The 21,025-nt window shown below is 42.2% G+C and overlaps 3 protein-coding genes and 2 non-coding genes across 7 annotated transcripts; 2 read left to right on the top strand and 3 right to left on the bottom strand.

Moving 5' to 3' along the window:
- Positions 1-112: 112 nt before the first annotated feature.
- Positions 113-5,308, top strand: LOC112278379 (uncharacterized). Of its 3 annotated transcripts, none has more exons than XM_090247874.1 (6): positions 113-1,575; positions 1,923-2,023; positions 2,423-2,738; positions 3,119-3,902; positions 4,189-4,401; positions 4,695-5,308. In XM_090247874.1, the coding sequence occupies exons 3-6, from the start codon at positions 2,582-2,584 to the stop codon at positions 5,056-5,058; spliced, it is 1,518 nt and encodes a 505-aa protein (XP_090104000.1). In that variant the 5' UTR covers positions 113-1,575; positions 1,923-2,023; positions 2,423-2,581; the 3' UTR covers positions 5,059-5,308. The 3 variants fall into 3 exon arrangements, with proteins under 3 accessions (XP_090104000.1, XP_024367527.1, XP_090103999.1); XM_024511759.3 differs by having other exon boundaries at positions 2,376-2,738; XM_090247873.1 differs by having other exon boundaries at positions 113-2,023.
- Positions 5,309-6,822: 1,514 nt separating this feature from the next.
- On the bottom strand, positions 6,823-8,411 carry LOC112278381 (small ribosomal subunit protein uS19). The gene is made up of 5 exons (XM_024511764.3): positions 8,320-8,411; positions 8,024-8,163; positions 7,792-7,849; positions 7,533-7,667; positions 6,823-7,314 (listed from the first exon to the last, which is right to left on the bottom strand). The coding sequence occupies exons 1-5, from the start codon at positions 8,320-8,322 to the stop codon at positions 7,201-7,203; spliced, it is 450 nt and encodes a 149-aa protein (XP_024367532.1). The 5' UTR covers positions 8,323-8,411; the 3' UTR covers positions 6,823-7,200.
- A 2,629-nt stretch (positions 8,412-11,040) lies between these two features.
- LOC112278340 (phytochrome 1) lies at positions 11,041-17,894 on the top strand. Its single transcript, XM_024511664.3, has 7 exons — positions 11,041-13,718; positions 14,081-14,571; positions 15,111-15,427; positions 15,789-16,055; positions 16,471-16,703; positions 16,975-17,268; positions 17,452-17,894. Exons 1-7 carry the CDS (start codon positions 12,163-12,165, stop codon positions 17,672-17,674), a joined length of 3,381 nt encoding a protein of 1,126 aa, XP_024367432.1. The 5' UTR covers positions 11,041-12,162; the 3' UTR covers positions 17,675-17,894.
- A 1,150-nt stretch (positions 17,895-19,044) lies between these two features.
- LOC112278552 (small nucleolar RNA snoR83) lies at positions 19,045-19,162 on the bottom strand. The gene has a single exon (XR_002968731.1). It is a non-coding gene; the product is annotated as a small nucleolar RNA snoR83 (small nucleolar RNA).
- Positions 19,163-19,190: 28 nt separating this feature from the next.
- Positions 19,191-19,286, bottom strand: LOC112278550 (small nucleolar RNA snR60/Z15/Z230/Z193/J17). Its single transcript, XR_002968729.1, has one exon. It is a non-coding gene; the product is annotated as a small nucleolar RNA snR60/Z15/Z230/Z193/J17 (small nucleolar RNA).
- Positions 19,287-21,025: the final 1,739 nt, after the last annotated feature.

Raw genomic sequence — 21,025 nt, 5'->3', positions numbered from 1 at the left:
GCGTGGTATCTGCAGGAGCTGACAGACGTTGTGTCAAAGGATTCGTGGTCGTACGGATACCAGGATCAAGTTGTTGGAACTAAGACTGCTCCAGTAGCTTCTTGCAGTCGCTGCTCGTGCCCCTAAATTATGCAAATGTTTTTTAGCAACCTGTTTTATTCCACTACCATCGCTGGATTTTGAAGTTACTGATCAGGAAGATCTCATCCGGTAGCTAATTGAATTTCTCTAGTAACTCGATTTCGGTCCAGTTCTCAAACCCCACAGTTACGTCAGATGTGTTCGTATCCCCAACTCACACTGTGATACAATCATGAGTGATTGTATGTGTCGCACTGTGGAAGACCTGAAACAATTTTGCACAACACGTGCTCTTGCCTGGCCATGCATGTTTGCGAAGCTAGTATTCATCTACCTTAGCAGCTGCGGCAGTAACGCAAAAGTTTCAGACCGTTCCCCTGGAACTGGTGCTGGATAAGTGAGGAAAGGGATGATGGGTATCATGAAGTGTGTGTTGTGTTGATTGTGAAATGTAAGTTAGGATGTCCGCTATGGTTATGAGGGAAGCCAACTCGTTTCGATGGTTCCATGTGAAGGGCCCGCCGTGCCCATGATTGCTCAAGCGTCAATGAAGTAGTGGATGGCGAGAGTTACTAGAGACGGAAGCAGCGGGGGAGGAGAGCAGTGGGCGGGAATGGGTAAGGAGACTCAAGGAGAGCCCGACAGACGTTGCTGCTCCCTCGGAGCACAAGAAAACGTGGAGACGATACACCACTATTAGTTTTGCATTCATCCCTTACTGTCCTTTCAATGCTTCCAATTGGTCTATGCCCCTCCTCCACTTCTTTCCTCTCCAAATTTGACCCCCGTCTGACCGATATCGGATCTCTCCATTTTCCTGTTCCAACGACTTCTTGATCTTTAGATCCCCAGCTCTTCTTGTTGTCCTCTCCTCCAATCTCAGATTCTCTTGCAGTTAGACTCAGGGTTGCATCTTGTATTTATTTTTCGGCGCCTCGAATTGTCTTCGCGTTTTCCGTGCCAGCAACATCTGGCTACGGCTGTAGAGTTTTGGCAAATGTTTTTTCGGACGTTTTGAGATCCTGCGCAGTGTGCTTAAACATGCGCGATTCTGCGATATGTGTGTTTGGAATAAGAGAAGTTGCACGAGTTCTTGGTGAAGCTCTTATTACAGTCCTCGCCGGACTCGTATTATCTGTGTTCGTAGTTGCTTTAAGTGAAGGCTTTCAGGAAAGTTTTGGGATCTCAGCAAACAAGAGAAGTTCCTTGTGTGTCCTGTCTTAAAACGTCGCATTCGTCATCTGCAAAGGGCAACAACGTCTCTTTTCTCTGTAATGAAGATCTGTAGCATGGTTTAGTCTGTGTCTGCGGTGTGGGTGTTGAATTGTAGCAACTTGGAAGTCCTCGTGCAAGGCAGCGTGTCGCTAGCAGTTTCTCGATTGTCTTTCCCAGTCCGCTCCACATTCATTGTTCTATGGTCCAATGTGCCCTAGCACCGTGAAACTCGGCACTTGAATGCAGAGGACTCTTCTGTGTTGGCGGATGCCAAAGATCGTACGTTTTTCCCAACCCTAATGTAAAGGTTGAAAAAGGTATGCAGATATATGAGTGGCTAATTGTCAATTCCTCAAACTTACCAGGGGTGTTCAGAGATCTTGGAAAAGCCTTACACAACTTCTTGCATGTGAAGTTCATCAAAGCAGAAGCAGTTTATCTAATTCAACTGTCATGCGACGGCTACAACCTTTGAGTTTCTTAACTTACTGCAGATGTTGTAGTTGAAGTTGACATCGTGTGGGAGAGGAACAGAACATGATGAAACAATGAAGGCCGTCACTGGTCATCCATTCAAGGCTGAAAGCATGTTCTTATACATGGCTGCTGTGTATTTCTGCACGCAGCTGAATTTAGGGCAAATGCGTATCAACGATAGAACTCATTGGAATTGAGGAAGGTCTAGCATATCTGACTCCAAACAGTTGGCTCGCATGATTATAGATGTGTACGTCTTCTTCACCATTTGTGGCCGCATTCGTGACTCGAGGCAGCTGAGTAACACTTAAACTCGTCCAATGCATCGTGATTTGGCGAGAAATTTTGTAGATGACAACGCCTTCCTCTGTAATACATTTATCAATGTTGATATACTATCGTCAGTACTTCAAGTTACTTGAACTATCATCTACTCTGTGATCTGTTTCACTCACCACGCCGATTGTCACAACAATCGTCCTGGTGAGATCATATTGCTGAGGGACTTGGCATTGCAATGAATCAACAGTTATATGATTGCAGTGGCAAATTCGATTTGAAGCACTGATTATAAATACCTTCGATCCACGCTTGAGATGCAGAAAACGATCACCTCATGGCGAAAGCCGATGTGCGCGCAATGTGGCAGCGTACAGCCTCTAATCGTGTTCAGGATGGCACATTTCGTGCGCCAAAGCTTGCACATTGCCCAAGTTTACCAAAACCTCAACCGGAGATAAGTCACTACGAAGTGATTTTGGGTTTCGATCAGACACCTTCGTACTACTGGAGCAATACTTGGAGTTCAATGGATACAAAGACTCCGTGGCAAATGAGTTCTAATGCGCTGTGTGACCAACGCCCTGAGAATCTGGCTGTGGATGAACTTCTTGGTTCTCGATGCAGTCTGAAACCTCCAGGTTTGCGAGCGTTAGCGGCTGAACGAACTTTCAACGTGAACTCGGGTCAGTTTCGCTCTTCTATTTAAATTTTCAGCTAAAGAATAGGTGAAACTGGAGATTTGAAGACCACAGTGTGGTTATGCTCGATAAGGTGACACCAGAGCAGGGCATGGCTCGGTGCCAACAAGCAACTCAAACTTGGTTTCTATGTGGACATTCGATACATTAGGTCGAGTAAGAGTCCTCTGGATTGCGCAAATAGGCACTACGTAGTGTCAACCTTAGGACTGGTCAAAACTAGCGCGCGCGGTCGAGGACTTGACGAATCTGATACCAATTGGTTGACAACATTAGCTATCGACAAATTGGGTAGGATTGTGTATTACTTGTATTTTGTGATTCTAGAACACAATCCAATCCTCGTATTTGTGGTGTTGGTCCAGGTGTGATAGGTATTACTTCCGAATATGCCACTGGAGCGGAGCTTGAACTGGAGTGGCAGTTGATTGCGGGCTCCGTACCTAAATCTGGGCTATCTGCCTCGTTTCGAGCAGCAGAGACCAAGAATGAATTCCTTAGGAAAAATGCACGTGTAGAGGAAAAAGATGTTCCAGGCGGAGCAGCCACAAGAAAAAGTAAGAGTCTCAAGGAGTCGCAAATGATGAAAGTTTTTCGAGAATCCGTAGAAATCTGCCGGAGCCCCACAACAGAAGACTTGGAGGGATTGACGAGTAAGCATTATATTGAGGACAGTATGGAGAAACTCCAACAGACGATGGACAAATGTTCATATGGATCGAACTCACTCTGCTTTACAGGCGATGCCTCGCCCTCAACAATAACGAGCACCATGTCCTGGAGGACTGCCAATAAAGAGGCGTTGGCTGCTTTAGTTGCCCAGAAAACGAAAGAGACATTAGAGAATTGCGACCTTCCAACTCCTCTGTCACGATCTATTCTAAAGAGGCCTCTGGAGAGTTTCGACTTGAGAGTGATGGGTGCTAAATCAGAATCTACGGAAACATCTGATAGGAATGTGGTGGATTCTGTTCTGCATGTTCGTGAACCAACCCCATTAGCAAATCTTGGCCCAGCAGCTTCTTCTGATGTTGTCGAGAAAACTGAATCCAGCTCGTCGGCAGTTCAATCCGCAAGGATGACACTCCCCCTTACTATTCCAACCAGAGGTCAAGCCTCAGCTTTTCATAGCGGTTACCAGAGCTCCAGGTGCTTTAAGAAGCCATGCATAGTTCTTTCCATTCCCATCATGGCTAATGGTTAAAAATTTGAAGCTGCAGCTGAAGAATCGAGGGTTCAGATCTTAGTAACAAGCAATCCTCAATACCATTCTCACACTATTTACTGGCTTTGATAGGCTCCGATCGAAAATAGTGTAGTGTATTCATTCATGACCAATGGGTAAAGATCCCAGTTGTATTGGGACCAATTCTAAAATGTCGAAAAACCATTCGACAGAAAGACTAACATCTGGTCCTGTAAAAACATGTTTCAGTTTTGCCGAAAATAAACATGCATGCTGGATGGGTGGGGATAAAGTGATGAGCACCAGCAGCCTTGGTAGGAGCTCAGGTCCACTGGGTGAAGCGCTGTGTCATTCCCAAAGTCGAGCAAGAGAGGCTGAGAAACGAGCTGAAGAAAATTTTCAAGAGTATCAGAAAGTCGCCCACCTGCTCTTTCGGGAGGCATCGCTTTCACTAACATACAGGCCAGTCTTTTCACCCTATCAGCTTCAATAATTATTGATGGAACTCTTTACAGAAGTTCAATTCGATGTTCAATAGCCGTGGCTCTGTTTGAGCTTGCATGAAGCAACTCGTTTTTACCACTGCACCAGAGAGCACATGGCTTGCACCTCCTTCCGGATTAGAGTGTCATTTTTAACACATCCTCACTCACGTGCTACCCGTCTTTATCCAACCTCCACCGTCTTCTTGTGCACGAGTGAATATTGCCGCAAGTGCGGAAATAACCAACTAACTGAAAACAAAACTGTCACAGGCAATTGGTGAGTTCACTTCAAGCTGAGAATGCTTGTTTGAGAGTGTATTTACACCGGCACCAACAGGCAACAGTGCTGCTTCATCAAAGCGATTTTTCTCCATTTTCAGTTCTGGACCGGTTTGCATACTACAGGTGGAACCTGTACGGAAGAGATGATGGTAGAAGGCAAATGAGCGATCCTTTTCCTTTGTTGTGGCCTGCAGAGAAGGATAAAGCAGGGAGTTTTGTAATGACTAGAGAAGGTGGTACAGAGATGATAATGAGTTGTACATTGAGTTTTGCCTTTGCTTTAGGTTTGAGTCTTGCAGGAGCAGGTTTGATGTTGGGGTGGAGCATGGGATGGATTCTACTGGCATTTTGAACCACATGATCGGTTCATTTGCTCAACCTCCCATTTCACTTACTGCTTGAGTGAAGGAATGGGAAGTACAGACAATTGCTTGTGAAACACTATGTCCTTGTCAATTCTTCTTCAAAGACATCTCATGCCAACTGCAGATGTCCACAACTTAGAAAGTCAAATGAAACGAGTGGGTCTCGCGGCTCATGGCAAAAATTATAATCACGTTGTTTCAAAAAACAATAACACGACCTTATTGCTCGTAACAAAAGTTAGAACATCTGCAGAATGGCTGTCATGGAAGTTAACTGATGTTAATTTGTAACACCTAACTGTTCGTTACAAAACTGTCTGCAATGAAACGAGGTCTGGATTCGCAATAACATTCTCAAATACAATGCTCTCCCCCTGAGATCAAAATCTGCACGCCAACTACAATAAAACAACCCTAAGTTCACCTTCGAGCTCGAATCAACAAAGTCAGTCTTTCCAGACATACGAACAACAACAAAGTAATCCCTCAACTACATGGACCTTGCCATGCTCTTCAGGTAACCCTCGACGAACGAAAAAAGTCACGTCTTGCTGTAGGTGTTCATAGGACATTCCTTCCAATTTTGTTGAAGTGATGTTTTTAGGTAGATGTTTTTTAGGACTTCCATCACCTAGAGCAACTTGGATAAAAAGAAACAAGTATTTTTTTTAATTCATTATTATTATGCGCATTACATACATGGTTAGGATTCAAGATTGGGAAATTTTAAAATTAAGGGTTTAAATTAAGAGATTAAAGATTATGAGAGTTTAGGATTTAAATTTAGAAATTTAGATTAAGGATTTAATTTAGGGAAGTTAGGAGATTAAATTAAGAAGGATATGTAATTGGTAGGGTTGCAACTTATCCTTCGATATTAATAAACATTTAAAAGATGACAGCTTTGCACAAAAATTGCAACAGGAAGCTGCTTCTACCGTTTTAGAGCCAATCAACAGTATACTTTTTTATATTACTTTGATACTTCACAAGAATTATTCCTAGTAAAACCTTTGCAAACAGATTGAAACATATTCTTTACAATCTAAGATTTTAAACATGTATCAATTATACAATACTCTGCCAGGATGAAAATAGGATCAATGAATATGATTGATACAATTACTTCACAGACATTCAGTGTAATATATACACTAATGCATTCCAATAATATATTTGGACACATGCAATGATAACAGTATTTTTATGCTATTTATGTAAACATGCACAAGTTAAAGCAATTTCCCTTACCTAGTTAAACTATGGTCTGATTCCACTAAGAATAATAATTAGAGTCTTCATTTGTTTGGGGGGTTTTGTAAAGAAAATAAAAGTAAGGTTGTTGTTTGAATGCAGCGACACACATTCTCAACAGTTGTGGAGAGTTTTATAAAACTTGAAAACCATTTGAAATAGGTTCGCTCCACTTCAAATCATTTGATACAAATCTAAATTACATGAGCATAGTAATAGATTAAGATACACACATTCGAACAGAAACCAAATGGATAATGAAGCTGGTTGTAAGACAATGAAGTAATGTAGAGTACTGCATAACGATGACCCTTGTGAGCTCCTAAGATTTACACCATTACCAGTTCAGAAGAACGGACGGCAATACTCCGGGCCCCGCTGACCTGTAGGTTCGTGAACGTGAAGATAGAATACTTGTTCTCACCGTTAGAATCGGAAAAAAAAAATCAAACCATCAGGCATTTAACTTACATTCAAATATTTTAGCATCACATCAGTTGGAGAAGCTTTAACTAGTATATTGTCAAATGAAAATGGAGTTCGCAAACCATCGAGCACATATTTCGACGACATACTCCACCTTTGCATTAATCTTTATAACAAACGCGGTAAACCAACTCTAAGAATTTCCAAAGAGTGCATTACTAATTACATCTGTAATTCTCTCCCTAGTATGCAATCAAATTTCATATGCACAACGTCTGTAAAGCGGGCATTGGGTAAGACTAAAATCCAGAAAAAATAAGCTATTTAGTTGTTCAACCCTACTTCAACAAGAAAAAAAAAAACATCCAGAAAATGCTTTCAGTTGCAACTTCCAAAAATGTTGGCATTATCGCACGAGGCAACAATAACAGCCACAATTTCAACCGCGTCTACTTGAGTGGGATGAACCGTGACGAATGGGTAGCTCCAATACCAGGCCGTCCGTGCTTCACAGGCTTGTATGATATGGAAAATTCGGCCAAGTAGTGACCAATCATCTCAGGCTGTTCATAACCGTACGCAGAAATGCGTCAGATCTAATGAAATGTCTTAAGAGTGCGCACAAAGACTAAAGGAAGGTTAACTCGAGGAAAAACTATGGGAAAAACACCTACTGACATCCTAAATTAAGAATAAGTTTTTAAAAATGCATCACAGCATAGAACCAAACGTGGCTTAACCGCGAACATCAAGACATTATGTGGGACTTAAAGCCTCTTACCTTAATCTCAACCTGATTAAATGTCTTGCCGTTGTAAACACCAATTACGCTCGCGATCATTTCTGGCACAATGATCATGTTGCGAAGATGTGTTCTGACAGGCTCAGGTTTCTCACCAGGTAGTGCTTCACGCTTCTGCAAAAACGGGCCATGACGATGCATGTAAGCACAATTAATTGGTAGAAAAATTCAGTGTGATAAGGAACTGCTGTCTTTAAAACGTAAAAAGATAATGAAGAAGTAAGCACTTGGAGCTTACTGCTTTACGCAACTTCTTTATCAAGGCCATGGGCTTGCGCTTCAGACCGCGCTGAAACCTGCAAGTACGTGAGACGGGTAGTATTGTCCAAGCAAGGTCAGGACAATTCCTCAGGCGCGCAATACGTACGTTGCAACTATCAGGCAATTCCAAGCGAGCCACGCCGAATGAAAATGAGAATGTGCATCTCGAAATCGCAGGGCATTCAATTCGGTGCCTGCGCCCAGCTCACCTTCGGCGAGCACGGGCGTTGAAGAGCTCCACCAGCTCATCATTGCCCATATCAAGCAAGGCATCCAGATCCACTCCTCGGAAGGTGAACTTCTTGAAAGTTCTCTTCTTGGGCTGTGCAACTTCAACTTCAGGATCCGCCTGTAAAAGACCAAACTCAGATCACGATCCATACGCACGGACCCAAGCACAACCCCCCAACAGCTGAGAAAACCCTAAAATGATGAGATAAGAGGGGTCCCCACAGGAAGAGACGAAAGTAACAAGGTGTGAGGAGAGCGGAGAGTGGTAGAGCACCATGATGAAGTCGAGAGTCGAGAGTGAGCGTGCACACAAAGGAAAGACAAGGAGCACACAAACAACTGGCCCCGGCACCAAAGCAGAGCAGAACAGAGAAGTGCAAAAGTAGAAACTGTGCAACGAAGCAGTGAAAAAGGAAACCCTCTCCCCGCAAAACCCTAATTCGTGCTCTCACACACACACACCGCATTGACATACCCGGAAGTATACGGGTGTCAATCAAACATCCCGTGTTGTACATACATGGTTTCGGGATATGGGTATCAATCGAATTCTATCCTCACTCACTCTTACTGTCAGAGCCTTCCTTCCTTCCTTCAGTCCTTCCCCATGGCTCACATTTGTCCCCTCCTAATAAACCACAACGGCCACATCCACAATGTGCATGGAAATTTAATAAAACGGATAATTCACTCATTACTAAATGTACCCTTTACAGAAAGAAGTTTCACTCTGTGTTTGTAGAGTTCCACATTTCTTTAATATATACTTATTTTGTCTACTTCACGTTTGTCTATTAATATACATAATGTGTATATGTTTGATTAAAATATGTTGGCTTGCAAATATCAGTTAGCTTCTTCAAATTTTATTAGAAAAATCTATATCTAAATACAGTAAGAATGAACTTTTGTTTGAGATTCTACCTAAACTTATGGGCTTGATTACTCCACCTCAATTACGGGTGTCTTAAATTTTCAATATTTATTTATAGGATTTTGAAAAATGTACATAGTTGTAATTCTGTAATATATATATATATATATATATATATATATTATAGTACTTAAACAAGTTTTAGTCCATAAAGATTTTTTTCATTATTTTGAAATAATAATAAAATAATAATAATAAGTATCACATAACTTGTAGGTTCTAAAAAACCTTATATTACAATATATGAAGAGGGTTTAAATAACAATACAAAGCATTTACAAGATAAGGTTGTTCAAGAATTTAACCGCATGGTCCCTATTAAGTTGTTAGACATCCATGTGCAACTAAAAAAATGAAAAAAAGGAAAAAATATTAAAAATACATTAACATCACTTCTTAAAGCATATTTTTGCAGTATTTTAATAAGTTTTTCAAATTTTTATTTAGAGAGACTATAGATCAATAGGATATATTTTTATTTATTTTTGTAAATGAAAGTAACGTGGTCTTTTACTATTGAAGGTTGAAAATTTTTCTTTTATAACTCTGTATAGTTTGCTATAGATCTTAGTGTAAATAATTTTGTAATCATAGATGTATCAATGAGAAAGTACAATATGTTATTATTACTAAGGACGCTGAATGTCTTGGAGGCTATTTGAAGAAAAATTCTATAAATATTTTTAAGTATAAAAAACAAAAAAATGTGTTTAAGATTAACTACACAGTATTTTATCATATTGTTCTAGAGAAATAAAACATGATGTCTAATATTGGAATATATATAGTTTTTAAGTGATTTGTATAAAATATGTAAAAGAATAGTTTGGTGATAATTTTTAAATGACTTGTAACAACACAAAGCCTTTGCTAAGATTGTTGACTGATTTGAGATTTATTCTTATTTTATGTTTTGCGTAACCAATCAATTGTTCCACAAAAGATTCAACATACTGTTTATCAACAAAACATACAATCACAACAAGTTTCTAGCAATTTTGTATCTCATGTTTTAATTTCAACTTCATTGACAATAATCTCATGAGAAGAATTACGTGACAGCAAATATAGATAATTTTTTAAGTTAGGAGAATTTCACATGTATTCAAGATATAAATATATATCTATATATATATATATCTTGAAACATACGAATCAGTCTAATGTGTTCATCTCCACTGGTGTATGTGTGTCTGTTTGTCTATCTGCCTGGCTATGGCTGAGAGGAGTGACCATCAAAATCCGTGAAGAGTCTAACTAACTGGACTGGACTGGCCTGCAGCAGTCAATGCTCACAACAAAATGAAAGCGACAAGAAAAGGGAAAGTCAGTCAGTCAGACAGAGTTACTTCAACACAGGGGGGGGGAGACAGTAAGACACAGAACCAGGTCCAGGAACAACAGCAGTGGCACAACACAACAGCACAAGCACACAAACACACACACACACACACAAGGGAAGGGGTGGGGGGTAGAGAGGATGCAGGGACGCACGCACGCACGCACGATGATGCTGCTGCTGCACAACTGGGCAGTAGTGGTGGTAGTAGTATTAATCCGCTGCCCACTCTCTCCCCAACTTTGTCATGTCCCCGCACATCTCGTCCCCTCCCGTCGCGGTTCAGTGTGGGGCCACAAAGTGCCTCGCTCTGCCCAGCCTAGCATTGCCCTCATAGCCCAGATATATTGTCCCTGCTTTCTGATTGGCTGTCGCACAAGACGATTCAGTCCCCTAGCTCCGATGCTTTGCTTTGCTTTGCTTGGCCTGGCGTGGGGTGGCCTAGTGGCCAGCCCTGCCTGGCCCAGCGCAGTCTAGTAGGACTGCAGGGGTGGAAGATGATGGATGGGATGAGAGCACAGCAGACAGGCCAGACACATATGCACACACATACCCCACTCCTGGTTAAGGCCAACCCTGTGTCCCGTCCCCCATGCCGCTGCTGTTGCACAACAGGACGAGCCACCCTACCAACAACAAGCCTCACACTCACCCCTCCCCCAAGCGCCTCATAGTAAGTTAAACTTATAAGAGTTGTTGTTGTTGTTGTGTGTGTGTGTGTGTTTTTTTTTTTTTTTTTTTTTTTTTTTTGTCTTGTGGGCAGGGTAGTACATCTTCCTCACTTTCTGTGTCCTTCCCTTTTCATCTCCCCCCACCCTCTCCTCTCTCTTCGTCGTCTCACTCCAGCCCCACTTTTGTATCTGCAACGATTCCCTTTCCTTCCCCGGAGTACTTCCTCGTCTTCTTCTTGCATCATTGAATTGCAATACCTTTGGCTTTCGGCTACCACCGTTGCGTTGCCCTTGCCCTCACACACACACTCTCTCTCTCTCTCGCTACATCCTCCTCCACCACCCCTCCCTTCCCACTCCCCTCTGTCGCCAACCGGACATTCAAACTACACTTCTTCCCCTTCTTCTTCTTCTTCATCTGCTCCTATATCTTATCGTTACTCATTCCATCCTGCCCTCTCTCGCTTTTTCTCTCTCCCCCACCCCCTCGGTTTTTTTTCTCTGCCTTGATCTGTCTTTCTGGTACGAGGAAGATGATTGTAGAGGAATCCAGCGCCGTTCAAGCACGTAGCGAAGCTGCCACTGTGATGCTCCTAGTCATGACATAGCCATCGGTATCAGGACAACCAGGGGGCGCAGGAGGAGGACTCAGAGCTATGATTGCTGCGCTGTTGTCGTTGTGGTGGTGTTCTTCGGCAATCACAGAGTGGTCGGTGCTGGCCTAACCCAGTAGGGTGTTCAGGTTTTGTGGGTTGCAGGGCATCTGGGTGAGGAAATGGGAGTGCGAGAGTGGTAAAGCTACTGTCGAGAAGATGCCGGAAAAGCCTCAGGCTGCGACTGTAGAGTGGTCACCAGACTGGTGCATTGGAGGTTGTACAAGTCCAGAGTCCTGGGGAGTGAGCGAGGTAGTGAGGGGTTGGGATTTAGCTTAGTCTTCGACGAGCACACAAGCTTACCTGAATCTCTTCTCTTGTCGACAAATTGTAAAGCGTGATTCATTTTGAGGGGGTGTTAGATTGCTCGACTACATAACGGATATTCCCAGGTGCGGGGCCATACGTATTGGCAACTGGAGTTTCGAGGAGTGTAACTAAAAAATTGATTGAGATTAGTTGAGGAGAAGGAGCAGGAGGCGGAGGGCGAGTAGAATTAGTAGTGTTAGTAGTATGCAAGATGTCGACCACCAAGTTGGCATACTCGTCAGGGAGTTCTGTGAAGTCGAAGCATAGTGTACGGGTTGCGCAAACTACAGCAGATGCCAAGCTGCAGGCAGTGTATGAAGAATCCGGAGATTCGGGAGACTCATTTGATTATTCCAAATCAGTTCATGCGTCCAAATCCACTGGCGAGAATGTCCCTGCCCTAGCAGTCACCGCGTACCTTCAGCGCATGCAAAGAGGGGGTTTGGTGCAGACATTCGGGTGTATGCTATGTGTGGACGAGAGTAGTTTTAGGGTTATTGCTTACAGCGAGAATGCGCCAGAGATGCTTGACCTGATGCCACAAGCGGTGCCCAGTGTGGGTCAGCAGGAAGTTCTGGGCATTGGAACCGATGCAAGAACTTTGTTCACCCCTTCCAGTGCGGCCGCCCTGGAGAAATGTGCCGGAGCGGTGGATGTGACCATGCTGAACCCTATCTCAGTGCACTGTCGAAGCTCGGGGAAGCCGTTCTATGCGATTCTGCACCGTATTGACGTAGGACTGGTAATTGATTTTGAACCAGTGCGCCCGAATGATGCCGTTGTGTCCTCCGCAGGGGCTTTGCAGTCGCATAAGTTGGCTGCAAAAGCGATATCTCGGCTGCAGGCACTTCCTGGCGGAGACATTGGCCTCCTTTGTGATACAGTTGTAGAAGAGGTACGCCAGCTTTCCGGTTACGATCGTGTCATGGCATACAAATTCCACGAAGACGAACATGGTGAGGTCTTGGCGGAGATTCGAAGATCAGATTTAGAACCTTACTTAGGTCTACATTACCCAGCAACAGATATCCCACAGGCGTCAAGATTCCTGTTTATGAAGAACAGGGTGCGAATGATAGGTGATTGCTATGCTCCTCCTGTTAAAGTGGTTCAGGACAAGGATTTGAGGCAGCCTATTAGTCTGGCCGGGTCTACTTTACGGGCCCCTCATGGCTGCCATGCGCAATACATGGGCAACATGAACTCCATCGCTTCGTTGGTGATGGCAGTTATCGTGAATGATCCGGATGAGGATCCTAATTCACGTGGGGGCCAGCAGAGAGGGCGCAAGCTCTGGGGATTGGTGGTTTGTCACCACACGTCTCCGAGGACCGTCTCCTTTCCTTTGAGATCGGCCTGTGAGTTCCTGATGCAGGTGTTCGGTCTGCAGCTGAACATGGAAGTTGAACTTGCAGCTCAGCTAAGAGAAAAACATATTTTGAGAACACAAACCCTTCTCTGTGACATGTTATTGCGGGATGCACCCATCGGAATTGTTTCTCAGTCACCCAATATCATGGACTTGGTTAAATGCGACGGTGCAGCACTTTACTATGGGAAAAGGTTTTGGCTTTTGGGAATCACACCTAACGAGGTCCAGATTAAGGAAATCGCGGACTGGCTCCTAGAACATCATCAAGATTCGACCGGTTTGAGTACAGACAGCCTGGCCGATGCTGGTTACCCTGGCGCAGCGCAACTTGGTGATGCTGTGTGTGGAATGGCTGCGGCAAAGATCACTCCAAGGGACTTTCTTTTCTGGTTCAGGTACTTATTCATGTGCAGACTATGCACCAGTCTGTATTACCAAGCATATTTTTTAAAAATATATTTTTTATGATTCTCCCAGTTAATTTTCTCTATTCAAGTAGGACGACGTAAATTAAGATAGTTTCATGTGCAAATTACACCAGGGCAAGGTATCTTAATTTATCGACTTAATATTCAATCCATTTTTATTAATGTTCAGGTCGTGGGGCGGGCCACAAGAGCTCCTCTGGACACGTTCTTTAGTTAAACAGCGTTGTTTATCCGGATTAAACAGTATTGAGCCTCTTGTTTTGATCGAAATCGACGAGGTCTCTCTTCTCCTCTGAAACTTGTTCGGTGTCTGTATGGCATCTGTTTAGGTCACACACCGCCAAGGAGATTAAGTGGGGTGGTGCCAAGCACGATCCTGATGAAAAGGATGATGGGAGGAAAATGCATCCCCGCTCCTCGTTCAAGGCCTTTCTAGAAGTTGTGAAGAGAAGAAGTTTGCCATGGGAGGACATAGAAATGGACGCAATTCATTCTCTTCAACTCATTTTGAGAGGTTCATTCCAGGATATAGACGACAGTGATACCAAAACTATGATACACGCCCGACTCAACGACTTAAAGCTCCAGGGCATGGATGAACTCAGTACAGTTGCTAATGAAATGGTTAGATTGATAGAGACAGCGACTGCACCAATTCTCGCTGTCGATTCGAGTGGATTCATCAATGGTTGGAATGCCAAAGTAGCTGAACTGACTGGACTTCCAGTTGGAGAAGCCATGGGTCGGTCGCTGGTTAAAGATTTAATTTTAGAGGAATCAATTGATGTTGTTCAGCGACTTCTCTACCTTGCATTACAAGGTAATAACCAACTTATAGATATCCGTCAGTTAAATCGTAGGCTCGCACTTGTGATAGTTGATTTCTTACGCTTCCTTAGACAACGATCTCAGTACACCTGGGTTCTCTTTTTTCCTATTCTAAGTCGTCACACAAATTCAGGCTTTGAACTAGTATGTGAAGCACCAGTTGTGTGCATACTTTTGTGGAAGTTCCCTGTGTCTCTAGCCACATTACTTTGTACAAACCTAATAGCGAATTGTAGCTGGTCTGCAAAATTTGCTAGTTAGATCATCTGTTATTTGAACTAGGGGCAAAGCTTCATGTCATTGCGGGGATGGATTTTCCTCCCATCATCCTGATGAAAAGGATGATGGGAGGAAAATGCAAAGCTTCATGTCATTCGTGTATTTAGTTCTCCTCTCACACACGATGGTTGTGAACGACATTCTTTTTGTAGACCAAGTTATTTTGATTTTGTGGGTAGCAGCACCAATTTGCTTATCTCTCTGACATTCGATATATACATATTGATTTTTTCGTTTGCGCGTCATCTGCAGGTGAAGAAGAACAAAATATTGAGATTCAGTTGAAGACCTTTGGGCCACAAAAAGAGAAGGGCGCAGTGATTTTGATAGTGAATGCGTGCTCCAGCAGGGATGTACAAGACAATGTCGTTGGAGTTTGTTTTGTGGGGCAAGATGTGACAGGTCAAAAACAAGTTTTGGATAAATTTACTCGGATACAAGGCGACTACAAAGCAATAGTTCAGAACCCAAACCCTTTGATTCCTCCTATATTTGGCACTGATGAATATGGATATTGCTCTGAGTGGAATCCTTCAATGGAGAAGCTGACTGGATGGAAGAGAGAAGAGGTAAGCCAGTTTTTGCTTAATCATGGATTAAATCAGATCATCTTTGCTCTTCTATTTTCGGTACTCTGTGATAGCTCAACTTTGTGCCATCACCTTCTTTTTTACCAAATTTCCTGAACTTACCATGTAACCAAGGCACTTAGCAACAGATACCTCTGTTTTATCCGAGCGATTTTTCTTGCTTGTTTGCTATCGCAAGTTCTGGAAACAGCGGTCTTTGTAATGACTTGTGTGTTATTTTTAACACTTCGGTTTCTGGGAACCATTTGCTCCTCAGTGGCCATTAAGTCCTATAGCTTGATTTCAATAATTTTGAAACCGCAGGCAGGATTTTGATTCATTTGCCTACATTGCAATGCAGGTGCTTGGGAAACTGCTAGTGGGTGAAATTTTTGGAATGCAACTTATGTGTTGCCGACTGAAAGGTCAAGATGCAATGACGAAATTTATGATTGCATTAAATAGTGCAATGGATGGTCAAGATACAGATCGGTTTCCCTTTTCCTTCTTTGATCGACAAGGGAAATACGTAGATGCCCTACTCACAGTCAATAAAAGAACGGATGCAGAGGGAAGCATCACTGGCGTATTCTGCTTTTTGCACACAACCAGTGTGGAATTATTGCAAGTAAGACCTCGGTCCTTCGTTAAGATGCAGCTTCATCGTCGTCATTTCCGAAAGGGGTGTCGATGTCGAACACTTGCGAACAATGTCAAATTGATTCCCTTGTATCCAATTTTTCGTGGGAGCTGCTATTATTTTAGATTTTATGCGACAGTCTACAATATTTTCTTGCTGTGAAGCACAATACAAGGGTATTCACATCTCGTCTAGATGTTTGACTTGTGACTCTAAGCCTTGTCAATATATTTTCGTAAACCGATGGCCTTGGGTTGTTCCTCTCACAGTACACAAATCTGTTATGCTACAAATTATAGCGCAATGTTATGGTACGAATGAAATATCCTTTGGAATCAGGTTTTTGACTTTCTATGTTAATGTGGTTTCTGCATGAAAATGACTCATGAATTTTTGTATGTAGGCATTGACTGTCCAACGTGCGACGGAGAAAGTAGCCTTCGCAAAACTCAAGGAGTTGGCTTACATTCGACAGGAGATCAAGAATCCTTTGTATGGGATTATGTTTACACGTAATTTAATGGAAGATACGGACTTATCTGAGGACCAAAGGCAGTTTGTGGAGACTAGTGCTGTGTGTGAACGTCAATTGCGCAAAGTATTGGATGATATGGATCTTGAGAGTATTGAGGACGGGTAGATTTCCAAATCCTTCTCCAATTATTCTTGTTCTGGTAGAAAATTATGAACAAGTAGCGTTTTTTTAAAATTTTAAAACTAAAATGAAACGGGACTTGGCCTTTGTGGTGTAATTCTAATCTATGTGCATGATCTGTGTATCTGTGTATCGTGGGGTTTGTTTAGTCAACATATTATTGACTGTTTTGGTTTGATAGAGTTATTGTTACAAACAAGATGGATTTTCAGTTGCCTGGGCTGATATTATGTTTTGTTCTGCCTCGAGCAGGTACTTAGAGCTGGATACAAATGAATTTGTGATGGGAACAGTGATGGATGCCGTTGTAAGTCAAGGAATGATCACATCAAGAGAAAAAGGTCTGCAATTGATACGGGAGACTCCCAGGGAGATAAAGAACATGTGTTTATTTGGGGACCAAGTCCGTTTACAACAAGTGCTCGCGGACTTTTTGTTGAATGCAGTGAGATTCACCCCATCCTCTGAAGGCTGGGTCGGGATCAAGGTGGTCCCAACGAAGAAGCGCCTGGGTGGAGGCATTCATGTCATGCATCTGGAATTCAGGTCTGTAATTTTTTTATAATTTTTTCTCAACTTATTGCTTCTTGAAGTGTTGTAAGACCAAAGATACAGTTCTCTAAGCTAAAAGTGTGGTACACTCTCTTTTGCTGAATGTGGTGCTGTTAGCCCTTAAGTATCGACGTCACACAGTTTTTGAATACGCGTGCTCTGTTGTTTGCTTGCCAGGGTTACACATTCAGGAATGGGACTTCCTGAGGAGCTTGTGCATGAGATGTTTGATCGAGGACGAGGCATGACTCAAGAAGGCCTGGGGCTGAGTATGTGTCGTAAACTTGTAAAGCTAATGAATGGTAATGTTCAATATATTAGAGAAACAGGTAAGAGCTACTTTTTAGTTGAAGTGGAGCTTCCTTTGGCACAACGAGATGATGCAGGCAGTGTGAGATAGAGCTTTATGATAGTGGGCAATGAGCCCCTTTGCCAATGAAATGCGTCTCTTGCAAGATTTTATCCTGTCCACACCAGATTTCTGAGCTGCAGTACAGAGAGCTATGCTAGTAACCCTTGTTTGTAGGAGCAGGAAGAGAATGAACTGCTGTCTTGGTTCATGAGAGCAACAAACTATAAGTATTTTCTTATTTTCGAATACCACTTTCCACATTTTGGTATGCTTTAGGCGTCAACATACAGACTTGATAACATGAGAGTCTTAGTTTGGTGACTAATTGCTCCATTACTTTCTTCTATTGCTGGTTTAAAGTTCAATCTTGCGACTTGTGACTTGTTACTTGCGACTTCAGGATTTACTGAATGAAACCTTCGGGCAGGATATTAGATTCTGATCTATCCCGTGTTGTAGTGCGAAGTTGTAAATACATTGCCGAGATGGATCTCGTGCAGCTACGGTCTGTATGACCCTGGAGGTCTTGGTAGATCTTTGTGACGATCTTTTATCCTGTTTAGGAGTGCTGCAGTTTTAATGCACTGTTGACAACCTAATATTGCTACAGAAGCTGCCATGCGTCTGCCGGAGTGTAAACTCTTTACTTATCTCGCATCTGGATTCTGTCGTCATTGCAAGAAGCTATCCTATTTCATGTGCTTGTCTCTGTTTTTTGACATGTTTAATGGAGTTGTTCCTGGTTCTTTGATACAACATATAATATGTTCCATGGACAAGAATAAGCAGAGTTCTAGAGTGAGTTTTGGAATGTGGCTGGATGAAGCTGAATCCTTTTGCATGAGGAATTGTCGTGAACATAATTTGGTCTGTTGTGCAAGTTGCTACTTCGTGATGCAAGCGGTGAGTGTCTTGAAAAGTGATGGGAATCCTTCGCGTCAATGTGTAGCTGTTGGTGTTCGAAACATTCACCATGCACATTAAGTTTGCAACCAGCAAACAAAACAAGTTGGCAACTCTTTCGTTTTCAATTGCCATTGGATTTTGCCGTGTATATAGTCATATTTAGAATTTGAGTGTGGACTTTCCAGTCCAATTCTCTGAACTGAGCCAAGGACATATTTGCCTACGTGGGTGGTTACAACGTGTTCAAATGTTAGCAAACGAAACTGCAAAATATCAGTGGTAAATTGACTGTGACCTGTAGACATAACTGGGGAGGATAAAAAAAATTTGAAAGAAAATAAATGACTATAAAATTGTGCGGAGGAATTTGTTGATGCATTACATATCAGTAAAAACGTCAATGATGATGTCCTAACCTCCAACTACCATGTAAGGCAGGTAATGTCTACCAAGATTGATTCAATTGTGATTAGTTGCATATATCTTTGGGGCACAAGTGATTATGACAAACCGAATGTCTGAGAAGCTACTATCAGATTTCATCCAGTAATAGGGATGTTGTCAGCGAAACTTCCAGGTTTCGTATTCGCCCCCCATGAATCAGGCAAACCATACAGGTAAGACTGGGATTAAGAGAGGCACAACGCACTGGGAGTGATTTAGGCGTCAGATAGGAGCGAAAGACTAATTTCTGTAATTAATCAAAGCCCCAGTGAGGCTCATTTGAACTATGCATACGCATCACCCGCCGTCATCACTGTTCAGTATTGGACACATGAGGACAGTCATTCCACAGTCTCAGATCGTCCTAGTCTAAATTGAAATTCATCACATTGATTCAGTAAACCATAATATTTTTGATCATCATAGACTGGAAACCGAGAGCCATAAAACCCTAACCAGATTAAGAAACTTAGACAACAAACTCTCGGATTCAGTCACCATACCCTCGAAGAAGGGGTTCATTCCAGGATAAGACCGACTGAATCATTACAGGTTTCAGGGTGAAAAATCTCAGTATCCTGATAATCCGCAGGTGGCAAAGCCACTCAGTTATATGCTTGTCAATATTTTGACATCATCGACTTCTCAGAAAAAATCTCGGCTGAAGAACTCGATGAAACATGTACACACTCGCCATTACGACAGGACACGCAGCATTAAACCAAACACCAAGGAACAGCAGCCCGATGCTCACACAACAGGTTAAACCCTAAGTCCCCACTAAAGTCGCTACGCTCAGTAGCGCCGCCACACTGGACCCCGATACGGAACCCGTGCCGCTGTAGGAATTTGCAGACAGCAAGGGAAGTGAAGGCATTCACTGAACCTCAACCGCCTCCGCAAGGAAATAACACAAGACTCCAAACGCACAGTGTACTCAACCCCATGGCCCTACAAGGCAGGCCGAGACTCCACAAACTGCTGCAGACTCAATTCGAGTCGACTCGACTCAACTCATTGAAAGAAAGCTACCACTCCACTGCTTCTTATACATTCGGTGGCGGAGACCGGCACCCTTAACCGAATGAACTTCATCATCCAATAATGTTTATACATATAATGTTTTTTTTTTTTTTTTTTTTTTTTTTTTTAATTGAGGCCTGTCTCGTTTTTTTTTAAGACTATGACAGAATCAGCGGCTTCAAACTCAAAGTGCTGAACTGGAAGTCGAACGGAAAATCATCTCAAACATGTTCAACTGTAATGGTGGAATTTTGGAGCGCGTAGTTGATGACTCCAACCAATCGATATGTGCACAAAAGAATTTGAATGATTTACTTGAAAACAATGTGAAGATCATATTTTTATATTACATATTTAAGGGGAATGTTAAATCAATCCAATTAGTAGTTAATTTGACCCACCCCTCATCAATATATCATAGCTTGATTATATCAGTACACATATGAATCCATAATGGGAAAATAGATAGTTGAGAGGCAATGTGTCACTATGAACATCATTAAAAGATTGATTGGATTAATCATGGTTAATATGTGAGGAAATAGTATATTTGTAGAGACATGATTAATAAAATATTTCAAATTTGATGGCCACAATAAACAATAATAATGGAGTATGATGTATTTATAATGTTCATGTTGCTTACTTCATTGATTCTCTAAATTTATATAATGTACTTCCACTTTGTTATGCTTTTAAAATCTTGATTCTACACTTCTCTACTACTTTATCTTTTATCAAGAAAGTGAGGCAATGGTCTTTTTGGGATTGTTCCATTCCAAAATGGAAAACACACTCAATATGGAACCTCTTCCAAAAGAATCATTTGACACATTTGAAGACATGAAGAGATGTCTAGATTGATTTACAAACACCATTCTTATATTAGATGTTGATGCAACTTATTCTACTATGTCGAGCATTGTAGCCCATTGGCATCAATGTTAATAAGAACTTGGCATTCATAAATGTTATCGAAGATGTTTTTTTTCACATCTAAGTTTTTGATTTATTTTATGGTACATT

The sequence above is a fragment of the Physcomitrium patens genome, chromosome 25, assembly GCF_059467195.1.
Source record: "Physcomitrium patens ecotype Gransden chromosome 25, ASM5946719v1, whole genome shotgun sequence".
Taxonomy (NCBI): domain Eukaryota; kingdom Viridiplantae; phylum Streptophyta; class Bryopsida; order Funariales; family Funariaceae; genus Physcomitrium; species Physcomitrium patens.
The sequence above is the reverse complement of the archived record's forward strand: the minus strand, read 5'-3'. Positions and strand labels throughout refer to the sequence as shown.